The 13945-nt window shown below is 51.5% G+C and overlaps 1 protein-coding gene across 19 annotated transcripts in view; it reads right to left on the bottom strand.

Annotated features, from left to right (window-relative positions):
* MAP4 (microtubule associated protein 4) overlaps window positions 1–13945 on the bottom strand; it is a 242992-nt gene that overhangs the window by 33570 nt on the left and 195477 nt on the right. For 18 of the 19 annotated variants that reach the window (XM_053263541.1, XM_053263530.1, XM_053263537.1 and 15 more), the window contains 3 exons: window positions 7473–7576; window positions 5522–5743; window positions 917–1094 (listed from right to left, as the gene is read on the bottom strand). In XM_053263541.1, the coding sequence (XP_053119516.1) occupies window positions 917–1094; window positions 5522–5743; window positions 7473–7576 (504 nt within the window). The remainder of the gene's footprint in view (window positions 1–916; window positions 1095–5521; window positions 5744–7472; window positions 7577–13945) is intronic. The other variant, XM_053263538.1, reaches the window with a different exon arrangement.

The following is a 13945-nucleotide window of genomic DNA, read 5'->3' on the forward strand; positions in this document are numbered from 1 at the left end:
TGAGTAAACTGAGTAAAAGCCTCACTTTAAGGATTTTACTCCGGTGAGTAAATCCCTGCATCAAGGCCAGCTAAGAGTTCCTTCGCTGGATCCAAGTTCTATCTGGCACGCAAACAGAGGCCAGCCATTGAGAAACTCACAGACCCGGCTGGTGGCTACTCAGGGACGGGCCTTCTCTGTTCCTGAGGCTTTGGAGTGCACTCCCTGCAGAAATAAGAACCTCCCCATCTCCTACAGCTTTTAAAAAGTGTTTAAAGGCACATTTGTTCACCCAAGCTTTTAAACCAGAATTGTGGTTTGAAACTGTTTTCAAGTTCTGATTTTTGTTTTGTTTTACGTTGCTGTAAATCACCCAAGATGCAAATCTGGGGCGGTATACAGATAAATAAAATAAAATAAAATTTGCTTTTGGTCTCCATGACAAATGACAAGGAACGCTGCAGAGCACAGAAGCAAAGCATTCTAAAGCATTCTGGAAAGTCTAGTTTGCAAGGGACACACTGCTTTGTTGTAATTAAATCAGCAAATTCTCAACCTTGGCTTCACAGATGTTGTTGGACTACAACTCCAAAGGCCATTGTGTCTGGGATGATGGGAGTTGTAGTTCATCATCATCATCTGGGGAGCAAAGATTTGAGACTCCTGGAATCGGCATCCATTTGTGGATCTGGGTCTGCAAACACGTGAGAGCAGAAGTACGAGAAACGTTCTGTGCTTTTCACAGAACAGTCAGCTCAGTGCGAGGTGAGGATCTCATTTCTTCACTCCATCCTGCAACCTGGCCCTCACCTTCTAGGGTCACCCATACCATTTAACCAAGTAGCAGCTGGCGAAGCTAACACGTGTTCACACACACACACACACACCCCAGCACCCAAGATTTATTCCAGCATGCTCAGGGCAGGGAGAAACTCACTTGAGGGCCTCTTGGGTGGGGAAGTGGCTGAGCTCCTCGGGCTGGACGCGTTTGTACTTGTCAGCGCGGTCGAGGGCCGTGGGGTAGCCGGGCTGCTTCTCACGCCGGGCCGAGGGGTGGTAGCCGAGGGTGGCTTCGAAGGAGAGGCTCGCTTGTCCGGGCTCTTTGCATCTGCCCCCTAGCCAGAATAAGGAGACGTTTCAAGCTGAACTTCTCTGAAGAAAACCCCTCACCCTCAGGGTGCCAAATTAGAAAGAGATTAAGATGAAGCGGAGGCTTTTCCTGGAGGGCTCCAAGCCCAATGGTGCGTCTGGCGTGCATGAGGGCACTTTCCAGCTTCCAATGGGCTCCGGCAGTAGATTATCAAGCACATTTAACACAATCCCTCATTTTTCCTAGATGGGGCATTTCCCACCCCCACTCCCCATCTATATAGGTGGGCATGAGAGGGTCAGATCCTGTTATGCAGAGAAAGAGAACGCCCCCCACCCCCCGCCACCCAGGCTTTCTTTCTTTCTTTTAATTAAGCACACACACAAGCCGGGCCATGCAGCTTAATCAAGGCTCTGCTGATCAGATGCGAATTTCATCTAGGGCTGGGATGCTGGGAAACTGATGTCAAATATTGCTGGTTGACCACCAAATCAGAGAACGAGGAGGGATGGACTTTGTCACTCCAGAGGGTGGCGCTACAAGCAATGGATTGAAATGACAAGGAAGCAGATTTAGGCTAGACATTAGGAACAACTTCCAAAATGAAAGGGCTTGTTGACAGTGGAACAGTCTAGTCCAGGGATTCTCAACGTCGGGTCCCCAGATGTTATTGGACTTCAACTCCCATAATCCCCAGCCCCCGTGGGCTTAGGTTGGGGATTATGGGAGCTGAAGTCCAATAACATCTGGGGAACCAACGTTGACTCTAGTCTGCCTCTTGTAGGGGTTGGCTTTCCTTCACTGGAAGTTTTTAGACAGAGGCTGAGTGGCCATCTGTCCAGGTCGCTGTAAGCAGATTCCTGCACTGAGCAGGGGGGTAGACTGGGTGACCCTCCCAACTCTAGAATCTGTCTGTCCTACGCTCCCTCTCACCCCCTAAACCAACAGGCACAACCACACCCTGCCCACTGATATGTGCCCGATGCCAACCCCCTTCCTTTCTGGGGGTAATGGGAAGGGAGAGGAACTGGCATTTCTCTACCACCCCCAGGTCTCCCAGTCTCCACCTCCTACGTTGCGAGCCCAAGCAGGAGGTCTGGCAGCTCTTGATGGACCCAGAACCAACCTTTAGGACCAGGGACTCCCAAATCTTTCCCTCTCAAGCAAGCCCCACGGCTCAGCTCCTCCTCCTAAGGCAAGCGCTGCAGTGGCAAGGATCTCTGGGCAGCAGCAGGAAGGCAGCGCCACCAAGTCCACCTGCATTTGCTGTGGGGAGGAAGGGCCTCCTTGTGACCTGGGAGAACTGAACTCTAGAACAGGGATTCTCAACGTTGGGTCAACAGATATTATTGGACTTCAACTCCCATAATCCCCAGCCCCAGTGGCCTTTGGAAGGGGATTATTGATTGATTGATTGAACGTATTTTATACCGCCCAAAACTTACGTCTTTGGGTGGTTTACAACAAAATAAAAGCAGAAGTTAAAACATTAGTTAAAATGAAAAGTTTAAAACATTACAATCTAAAAATTTTAAAACAATATTTTAAAGCAGCATTAAAACCATTAAAACAATATTTATTAAAAGCCTGGGTGGGAGCTGAAGTCCAATAACATCTGGGTACCCAACGTTGAGAATCCCTGCTGTAGAAGATGGAAGCTCTTGTGGTTTGTCTCATCACTTCTGCCCTTTCCTGCTGTTCAGTGAGTGAAACTGACAGTACCTGATGAGTCAAAATGGCATTTTCAAACCATTCAAACACAAACTTTATTTTCCATCTATGCTTTGGAGCAGTTTATTTTAAAAGAATGTGTGGGGCAGATCCACAAAAAGTAAGTGGGAGAATAGAGAGCAGGGTGTGTGTGTGTGTGTAATCCTCCTGCGGTGACTTTTTCCTACCCCCAATTTTTGCAAACGTATTCATGTTTGGAACGTCCTGTCTTAAAGATTAGTGAGCTTGGCAAAGAGATCTAAAGCCCCTTGGCAATTTTATTGCATCCTACTCCTAGTCTGAGAGAGGGGCTATTTAAATAATAACAATCTTAAAAACCTAAATATGGTAGTTTCTGCCATCCGGTTAAGGCAGCCTAGTGAACAGGGAACTCAATCTCCCCCTTTTTTTGACCCAGAGGAAGTCACACAGGCTTGAGAAAATAAAGTTGCTAACCCATAAGTGGGCATTCTGCTCTTTCACATCTGGAGGAGCATCCCAACCATATACTTATTCACCATAGCAGAGAATGCCAAATGCAGTAACCAGATGAGGAAAGTCCCTGGAACAGCAGAACAGGGATGGAGGAGGGACTAATCCCTGGGTGTTCTTGTAGAAACAGTTGGTAGCAAACTGGACATTTGCTACCACGGGAATGGCCAACTCCAGCTGCACTTGGGACTACAACCCCCATCATCCCCGCCCACAAGCTATTGCAACTGGGGATGATGGGAGCTGTAGTCCAGCCACGGCTGGAGAGCCTCGAGTTGCTCTCCTGTGGCAAATAGGAATAGGTGGTGAACACCACACATTGGGGGTTCTCAGACTTGGGTCTCCAGATGCTGTTAGGGATGACAGCAGTTGTAGGCCAATGTCATCTGTGGATCCAAGCTCTGCCGTACATGGAACTGTACAGGAAGGCAGAGGAGATCATAATGAGGCAGCAGCACCTAGGTTACTGTATATCACGCCACGCTCTACATTACGATTCAACTCATGCAAGAAATTATCTTCTCTCAGCAACCAAGCTCCATTAGTTCTGCAAGGAAGGACCCGGAAAACTGAATCCCAACACCTCCAGAAATTCACAACGGAGACAGGCAGGCTTCAGAGCGAACGAGCACCATCCCTGCACACAGCTCTTCTTCTGAGCTCTCCGTCGGACTCGATACATGTGTGGCCCCCACCTTTCTCCTTTGCCAAGAGGAAGCTCTTTAATTACAGGCAGAAAAAGAAAATTGCTCTGCAGGCTTAGAAAGTGTTTGCCCAAGACCATCTGGGACACAAGCAATGGCCGATCAATTCACAAACAGCTGACGCTGCAGGGAAAGACCGGGGAGGAAATTCTTCCCTGGGAAGGCACGGGCCCAGGAATCGTGGGGCCACTGATCTCCCAGGCCGCCTGCCCATTCGCCATATTGAAACCCAACCCGGGGATATCACTCAAACGATTAATTTTTTAGAAATCCAACCTCCAACCACCGAACCAGAGATTTGGAACCGCCGACTAACACATTTTGGGATCCAAATAGCACTTCTGGGCTGGGGTCCAGGGCACTTCTTGCTCCTCTGGCTCCTGCACCCGAGCAAATCAATTGCGGTCGGTGTCAGGATTTTGATAAGCAGAGCCTGGCAACCATGGAGACGGGGAGCCAAGCAAAGGTTTTACTTACCCAAAGGGCAAGATTTCCATGAAAACACAAGCACCAGAGGCTGCTGCTCAGGCAAACCCAGACCCGGAGGGGGCCCCAATCCACCCTGCCATGCACAGTGGATGAAGGAGAGGCCACGCTCCATTTCACCGTGAGTAGCACACTCCCCCCGAGACACCTGAAAATGATCCTGCAAACCGGCTCTCCTTTTAGCCAGAGGTGGAGATGGTCCTCTCCTTGTTCAGGGCAGGCAGCACTGGATGTCCAGCTGTTGCCCAACTACAACTCCCATCATCCCCAGCCATGCTTGTAGTTCAACAGCAGCTGGAGAACCAAGGCTGCTACCTCCCACTCCGGCCGCTCTTGAGACCTCCTGCAAGCAAGCACGGGCCACACAGCTCTAAAACCAACACCCCACCCAACCACCCTCAGCTCACTCCTCAGAACGGCCTCTTATTCTTGCTCTGTACTGAATGAAATCTGAGCCGGAGTCCTTCAGGGCCTTTTCGTAACAAGACGCCTCTTCTCCACAGCCTTTTAAACAGCTCCTCACTTTCCAACGTCGGGGGCTTCATTCAGAGGGTACGGCTGCATCCCAGTCCAAGCTTTTGTGGGGGGGCGGCAGGGGGTGGGGGAGAGACACAGACACGTGGTACAGTCTCCCTCGGATTGCATCATTTCAGAATGCAGGTGGGGGAAATTGCCTAGGGGCTCCTCCTCTTCTAACATGCACAGCCCGTGTGCGGAAAGCCAGCCCATCAAGGAAGCAAGGCTAAAACTCTCCTCTGGCATGTTAAGAGTATTGGCGTGAGAGGGGGAATGGGGGTGGGGGGAGATGAGGGCAAACATTTCTCCACCTGCCTTCTGAAGAAGTGGTACAGTCCTGGCGGAACACACCATGTGCTTTACTCAGATGCCTGAAGTGATGCGTTGACCGGCAGAAGGACAGAGCCCTGGTCCCTTAGCTAGGGAACATGAACCAGGAGAGGGAGGCAGCTGCAGCCACCCAGGGATGCTCCAAAGGGTAGCTCAGCTCCATCCAGCCTCTGCCAGGCCTCCAGGCTCCCTTTGGCAGCCCTGCGCTCCTTACCTTTGGCTTGGAGTCCTTAGGAGTTAAGGTGGAGGGTCGCGTGGTGCTGGCTGCTGGGCGTTTGGGGGGACCTGCCGTGGGGCTGGTGGCTTTTTTGTTTGGGCCGGGCGTCGTGGAAGCCGGCCGCTTGGTGGGGGCAGCGGTGGAGGGCGCAGGCTTGGTTTTCGCTGCAGCAGCAGCAGCAGCCGCCGCAGGTTTTGCCGCCGGAGCGGAGGCTGAAGGCTTTACGTTAAACGTGCACGGAGAAGCCAGAAATGAAAACACAACACACACGGAACAGAAAAAGAAAAAGAAGCGGATCGTAAACGGAACGTTAAGCAGCAAAACATGGGTCAAAACAAAGTCCATCCAGAGTCAAATGAAATCAAAGCAAAAGGTGCCAGTCAGTGTTCCCTCAAATAGGGACTTCCAGATGTGGACTACAACTCCCATCCTCTCCAAGCAAAAGCCATTGCAGCTGGGGATTCTGGGAGTCCACAACATCCAGGAGTCCATGTCAGAGGCGCCAGTGTTCAGATCTCGGAGCACGAGGGCTGCAAGAGGCAGGGGACTCCGTGAGGTCCAGTTCTGCCTCTCTGGGTCCCGTCCACTCAGAGTATCACCCAGAGTGGCCAACGGATGACCTGGGGGAGGAGTAGCTCTCTGGTGGGGGCAGCTTCTCTGTAACTGACAGCTTCTCTGTAACCGCCCCAAGGACCCCAAGGGAAGAGAGCTGGTCTTGTGGTAGCAAGCATGACTTGTCCCCTTAAGCTAAGCAGGGTCAGTCCTGGTTGCATATGAATGGGAGACTAGAAGTGTGAGCCCTGGAAGAAGAGATTCCCCTCAGGGGATGGAGCCGCTCTGGGAAGAGCATCTAGATTCCAAGTTCCCTCCCTGGCGGCATCTCCAAGGTAGGGCTGAGAGAGACTCCTGCCTGCCACCTTGGAGAAGCCGCTGCCCGTCTGTGTAGACAATACTGAGCTAGATGGACCAAGGGTCCGACTCAGTAGATGGCAGCTTTTCCTATGTAAGCACAAGGTCAGGCTTGACAAGGCATCTACACCAAATTCACAAACCCACAAACCTCGACCGGGAACGGGCAGGCACAGGGGCTACGTCCGCAATGTATGGCCCGCTAATGACCTGTAAAGGCCGGGAGGAGAAGGGAAAGGACCAGTTTCCTGGCCATTAACGAAAAGCTCCCTGGCCTGGAAGCAACCTTGATTGCTTCCTCTTTAACCTGAAGCATCTCCCTGCCTCCCCTAAATTATAGCAGGGTTCATGGTTTCTTGGACAAAAGGGAAATCGGGTGGAAGGCAGTGTGAGATATTCCCTGGCAGCAACCGGCTCGCCCTGTCTCACTAAGCAGCCGCCAAAGGAGAAAACCCTGCAGAGGCGGCAGCGAACGGTTCGTTTTGACAGGGCCTTGATTTGATTTGGAGACAACCCAATTCACTCCAGGCCTACTTGTGTCCAATTACTCCTCCAAGCATGGAGAACAGGAGGTCACAAACAGGTATTTGGAGCACAGCAATGAAGAGCCGCATCCTTTCTTTACTTTTGCCTAGCCCAGGGGTTCTCAAACTTGGGGACCCAGATGTTGCTGGACTACAACTCCCATCATCCCCAGCCACCCTCAAAGTTGGGTCCTGCAGGACTACAATGTCCGTCATCCCCAGCCAAAGGCCATTATGGCTGGGGAGGATGGGAGCTATAGTCCAGGAGCATCTGGGGACCCAACTTCGAGAACCTATGCTGTAGGTTTCTCTTAAACCCAGCACAATCAGACTGGGAACAAGAGGCTTAGGATGAAGTAACAGCCCCAGGACCCATGAAATTGGCCAAGTGTGTCAAGACCACCAGCTCAGAGAACGGATCACAAGGCGGAAGCAGCAGGAGAGAAAAAGCAGCAGCGAGAACCAAAACTTGCAAAGCTCTTTGCCGGAAATAAAGGCACACGGCTGACCCCCACCTTGGTTTTCTTCTCGGGGCTTGGCGGGAGCTCCTTGCTGAGAGGGGCTGCGACGTCATTCACGGTTCCAACCTCTGCAACTGGCTTGATCTCTTCTGGTTTTACTGACCAAAGCAAGAGAGAGAGAGAGGGAAAAAACACTCAGATTTCACCCAGCACAGCAATCCTTTTGCAAAATCTCTATGACAGTGCAAGATGGACACAGGCAGCAAAGGTAAGATGACGTGGGTGCGAATTTCAACCTGGTGGGCCGCTGAAGCCTTCCCAAAACACGGCAAGTGGATTCCTACATGCTGGTTATTATTGTTTAGGAAGCGGTTTCCCACCCAGCTCAGTCGAGGGGTGGCTGTTGAGGCGACACGCATCCTCCTTGACCAGCCCTCCACCCCACTTCCCAGCTGATTACATGCAAACAGAAGCTTCCCTTGGTGGCCAAGTTCTCCGCTCGGCTTCTGCCCCCCATGTAGGAAGCTGTGCAGTGTGGGCTTGGGGGCAGATTTTTGCACACCTCTGGGCAGCTGAGCGGACACTTGCCAGCAAGCCAGGACCGGCTGCAACACGGCAGATGGGCAAAACCATCCTCATCCATGACCACCGACATAGGATTTCAAACCTCAGGAGCCCTGGACCACCTGCTCCAGTCACGTCTGCCATTCTCCAACCCAGCAGCAACTGCACATTCAGTAACGCCACTGAACGTACAAGCCAACAGAGAGAGGATATTTTAGTCTTTGCATCCATTCAGAACACATTCCTAAATGCACATTCAAACCCAAACTCGTTAAGGCCCTTTAGACAGCTATGCATTGAAGCTGAACACATTTAAGCTCATTAGTTCTTTTTCTATCTCCAAGTTCTAATCCTAACTGACATGCAGTGAACTCCGGTAAGTTTACGACACTTGTTCTAAACGGCAGAGGAGCTGAGCTCTTGCAAGGAGTCCTGATCTGACCCAGCATCTCAGCTCTTGCAAAGTTCTCTTGATTCTCTCAAGAGCTAGCCACCCTGGCTCAGTGGGGGGGAAATCACAGCATGGTCCCCTAAGATGAAAAGCAGTTTGGAGGAAATCAGCTGCTGAGAGATAAATGCAGATGAGGAAAAGTATAATGTGGGTGTTTCAGCACAAGGAAACCCACCCACTCACCCCCACTGAAGGTGGGGAATACAGAAACCTTTCCCTTCCAAAGCACCATGCTGAACATGCTGCCACATGATATAGAAGACACTTGGGTGTTTTTCCGCACACAGGGGGAGCAGAAGAGATAAAGGAGCAGAGATTTAAGTCTAACTGAAGAGACGTCCTCTGATTTTTTTTAAACCAGAGAGAGAGAGAGAGAGAGAGAGAGAGAGAGAGAGAGAGAGAGAGAGAGAGAGAGAGAGAGAGAGAGAGCTTTAGATGTGGCTCAGCTGTCTGAACCTGACCAGAGAAGAAAGGAAGAAATACAGCAACAGGCACCTGTTAAAGTGCAAACTACCGCAAGACAAGCATCCTCTCAAACTTGGGACCGCAGATGTTGTTAGACTACAACTCCCATCATTCCATGCCACAGTGGCCAAAGGCCATTTTGAGGACCCCTGCTGGGGCCTGGCTGGGAAGCTACCTGACCCAAGCAGAACCAGAAGTTACCAGACTAGAGACAATGAGGGTCCTTCCAAAGGAAAGGCTTACCCATGGACTTCTCCCCCACGGCCCCTGGCATCTGACACGACCTTAGCAGTACAAGAATGGATTGGTGGATCCACTGGGCAAGCTCAGAATGGGCTCCGACTGGCCACCAGCTTATACGGCTTCAAAAAGGAATAAAGGCAAATGAGCAGGGAAGCCGAAGATCTCTCAAGAGATTTGAACCACGATGGCTATCTGGAACTCCCAGAGGGAGCCCCACCTCCGGATGGGGGCTCTTGCCTTCCGGCACTGCTTCTGGCCACAGTGGGGTGTAGGATGGTGGGCAAGGTGGGCTTTTGGCCTGATCTGGCAGGGCTCTATGAAGTCCATTCTGACAGTGAGGCAGGGCCCAGATGCTTCCAGGATCCCTTGGAGGCCTCTGTCAGAGATCTCTAGCAGTGTTCCCAGATAACAAGGATTAACAGATGCTGTTGACTACAACTCCTATCATCCCCAACTGCAATGGCCTTCGTAGTCTACAACATAAGGAAGAGAGCTGGTCTTGTGGTAGCAAGCATGACTTGTCCCCTTAGCTAAGCAGGGTTCACCCTGGTTGCATATGAATGGGAGACTTGATGTGTGAGCACTGCAAGATCTTCCCCTCAGGGGATGAAGCCGCTCTGGGAAGAGCAACTAGGCTCCAAGTTCCTTCCCTGGCAGCATCTCCAACGAGATAGGGCTGAGAGAGAGATTCCTGCCTGACACCTTGGAGAAGCTGCTGCCAGTCTGGGTAGACAATACTGAGCTGGATAGACCAGTGGTCTGACTCAGTATATGGCAGCTTCCGACGTTCCTATCTGTGAATCCCGGTTACAACAGGGAGCCCTGGTCTCTAGACCCGTCTCCTAGAAGCCACCACTTATATTACGGAGCCTCCTTGTCATCGGCCCAGCCATTTGCAGACAAAGGGAGAAGCAGAAACAGCAGAGGGGAGGGCGCTCAAGCCACAGCACAGCCTTGGCCTCCAGGGATTCATGACTGCATTTCAATATTTCCGTCGGCAGCCTGCAGAACGTGTCATTTATTCGGCTGCAAAGACCCATTTCACACCACAGGGTCAGAAACGGCCTGGGAGCCCAGCAGCTTGGGAAGCCTCTGGCCAGATTAAGTTAGCGGTCAACCCAGCAAGGGCTCCAGGCGTTGACTGCCTGCCTGTGAGCGGTGAGAGCCCGTCTCCCCTACGAGCAGGCTTAAGGCACACCAAGCACCATTCAGGCCCCCTCTTGCGCACCCCAGAAATCACCTTCCCGCTCCAATATCCGTTGACCGACATTCCAGCCCGCTCAGCAACCTCTGTCCTGCTGTCTGGCAATCTCGCTGGAGAATGGCAGCGGAACGGTTGACTTGAGCACAGTTCCCTTAATCTGCTGGCAGGCCTCACGTTAAAGGCAGCAATTGATAGGAGGCTTTTTATCCATGCAGCCCGTGGCAAGATACAAGGCTCTCAGCTCCCAGCATTGTATCCTCACAACCACCTTGTGAGGTAGGCAAGGCTGAGAGCGAGCAACTGGTCCAAGATTGCCCAGTGGTCTGAGCGAGGATTTGAACCCGGGTCTCCCTGTCCAACACTCTAGCCACGACCCCAGGGGTGGTCAATCAGAGGCTTCCCAGATGCTCCTAGAACATAAGAATAGCCCGGCTGGATCAGGCCCAAGGAAGCCTCTCTAGTCCAGCCTCCTGTTTCCCACAGTGGCCCACCAGATGCCTCTGGGGAACCCACAGGCAAGAGATGAGGGCATGCCCTCTCTCTTGCTGCTGCTTCCCCACAACTGGCATTGAGAGGCATCTTGCTTCTGAGGATGGAGGTGGCCTATAGCCACCAGATTAGTTGCCCTCGATAGACCTGTCCTCCATGAATATGTCTAAGTCCCTTTCCAAGCCATCCGGTGGCAGAGAATCCCATAGATCAATTATGCACTGTGTGAAAAAGTACTTCCTTTTGTTGGTCCTAATTTTCCTGGCAATCAGTGTCATGGGATGACCCCTAGTTCTAGTGTTGCGAGAGAGAAGCTTTACTTTACCAATATGCTGCAAACCATGCATGATTAGACACTGTGCCTCCCCTCAGACACCTTTTTCCTACGCTAAAAAGCTCCAGGTGCTGCAGCCTAGCCCCGTAGGGAAGGTGCTCCAGGCCCCTGAACATCTGGGTTGTCCTCTTCCTTCTACTACAACTTCCATGATCTCCAGTAACAAAAAACGGTGGCTGGAAATTGCCTCTCTCCTATTCCAACCTCCACAGCCCATGTGGCAATCCCTGCCTCCCGGACCTTGAAATCCAGGACTGGCCCAAGTCAAAGCCTCAGAGAGGGGCTGCACACGATCCACCCACAGCATCCCTGCATCCAACAGGAGGGTTGCCGGAGCGCCCTCGCTCCATGTCCCAGGTTTCACTGACTCTCCAGGATGCCCCCACAGCTGCCCCGAGCAGCCAGGAGTCGGGCCCCGAGGCACAGACGCCCCCCTGCACCCAAACCAGCAAGCTCAACTATTTCTTCGTTCCGGGAGATGAAGCTGTTCCAATATAACCTCCATGTGAATCACGGGAGGGAGGGAGGGAGGGCACCAGCACTTTCTAGATTAATTATTGATTCTTGTGCCGGCCACCATGGCTCCCATTTATGGCCACTCTTCCAGGGGGCAACGGGAGAAAGAGCACTGACTTCCCCCCCCCCAATGCCGCGAGTAGATCGGGGTACCGAAAGGAGTGGGTTTTGCTGCCCCCTCCCCCGCTCACTTAATTAACCACCCACCATGCTCATCAGCAAACATTTGCTTTCATTCAGCATTTAATTACAAGCTCATTCACTTTGTAAGGCTGCACAGAGCGCTAGTGCGTGAACATTTGCCTCCTCTCTCCCGCTCTGGGGAGTATCAAGAGGGGAAACTGCCAAATCTTAATCAGGTTTGTTCATTAGTCTATAAAGATGCGTGGAGGAGACCTCTGCCGATTGCTGGAGAGGCAAGAAAGGCTGCATACCCGAAAGGTAGTTCCAGGACATCAAGATGGACAGACGGACGGACGGACGGACGCACACAGAGACGGACTGAGATGCCAGGCCCTCATCTGTCCATCTGACCTAGCAGAGAAAACCCAACTGCTCCCACCATTCCAGAGAACTTGGAAGAGCCCCACTGCACAAACTTTGCAAATGGCTGGACTGGCTCTTCTCTCTGTATTTTTTTTTAACCTGCTTTTTGATCCAAAAGGAAATTGCTCTGCAAGACAAAGAGAGGGGTCTCCACTGTGGCTGGTGAAGTGCAGAGCGTGCACGGACTGGGGAGAGCGTTACTCTCCAGGAAATGATGACGCAAACCTCTTCCCCACCCCACCACCCCGTCTCGTCTTCCATAAGGGAAGCAGCCCAGTGACTCAAACAAAAAGGGCCTGGGACACAATTGCTCCAGTTAAGGGTGTCCATAGTTTTGAACATGGATGAGTTGGTCAAAGTTCAGGGAGGAGGAGGAAGAGATCCAGAAAGACGAGAAAAATCCCTCAACTTCCAGGGCAGCCACTTGGCTGAGTGAGAGGTGAAGGAACCTACTTAAGGGCCAGGCTTTACATTTGTAAAGACGACGTCTGTGTGACCATTTCAGTACAAAAACGTGGGAGTCCGCTCTGCCTTCCACATGGCCCTCCAGTGACAAGCGCAATCTGGAAGGAGGCCAGGCACCGCTGTTCCTGAAGAGAGAATGCCGGGAGAGTAGCTATGTCCGTCTGATGCCGCAAAAACGATCCCTCCCTGCCATAAAGGAAAAGGTAATGCATTTGATGTAGGAAAGTATATCCCACAAAAAGGCTCCATGCCAACACGTATTAGCCTCGTAAGATGCCCAAAGGATGGCTTTCCCCCTCTTGAGTAGCAGCAACTCCATGTAAGCACTATGTAAATCAATGTAAAGTGTAAACCAATTTTATGCGTAGGTGCAAAACAGAGACACAGAAGCCCGCTGTGTCGCTCTTGGCACAGCCAGGGTGCTTCACAACAAGCAGGAAGCTGTGGCAGCAGAACTTGAGGGCACCCAGCCCCAAGCAACGGAGACATGTAGGAATCGCAAACACCCAGCGTTCGCATGAACAGCTTGCAGCAGTCAGAAACTGGAGCATCGAGGGATCGGGAGAGCTTTCTGGAGCTGGGCACCCAGCGCCGTTTAGACCAAGAAGAGACATCCTGTAAAGGCCTACAATCTGTCAACAACCGCACAGGCAGAAGTCTGCTCTTTGGCTGACGTCCGCTCAGTTTAAACACTTTACCCCGGACTCTCATCTCAGAATTCCCAGATTTTAAAGTAAGCAAGCAAGAGATATGATGGAAAGGACCGTGCGTGTGCACACAAGGGATGACGACAATACAATTGCGGCATGTTCCTTTTTAATTAATTAATTTATCGTATGTTTATACCACCTAATATGTACACCCCTAAGCAGTATACAAAATTTCCCCAGCTCTTCTCCCAACCCTGCAGCCCCAGAAAGCTCTGGAAACGCTTCCTCTAGGATTAGGGTGCCCAGGGGCGTAACTATGATAAGGCAAGAGGAGACAGTTGTCTGGGGGCCCACTGCCTTGTGGGGCGGCCCCCCAGAGGCAAGTCACATGACTGACTCTCCCAGCTGCGCATCCACCCAGGCTTCCTTCAAAATTGATGTGAGTGTTAAGACCTGGACCTACCAGAACAGCATGTCTTTCTCTAGTACCATTACATGAATTGCATGGTCCACAATTTACAAAACCTTTAAAAAAATAATTTAGGATGATGTTGTATTGTGGCACATAGGTTATTTTTATTTTATTTATACACACACACA

This window comes from Hemicordylus capensis, chromosome 6 (genome assembly GCF_027244095.1).
Source record: "Hemicordylus capensis ecotype Gifberg chromosome 6, rHemCap1.1.pri, whole genome shotgun sequence".
Classification (NCBI taxonomy): Eukaryota; Metazoa; Chordata; class Lepidosauria; order Squamata; family Cordylidae; genus Hemicordylus; species Hemicordylus capensis.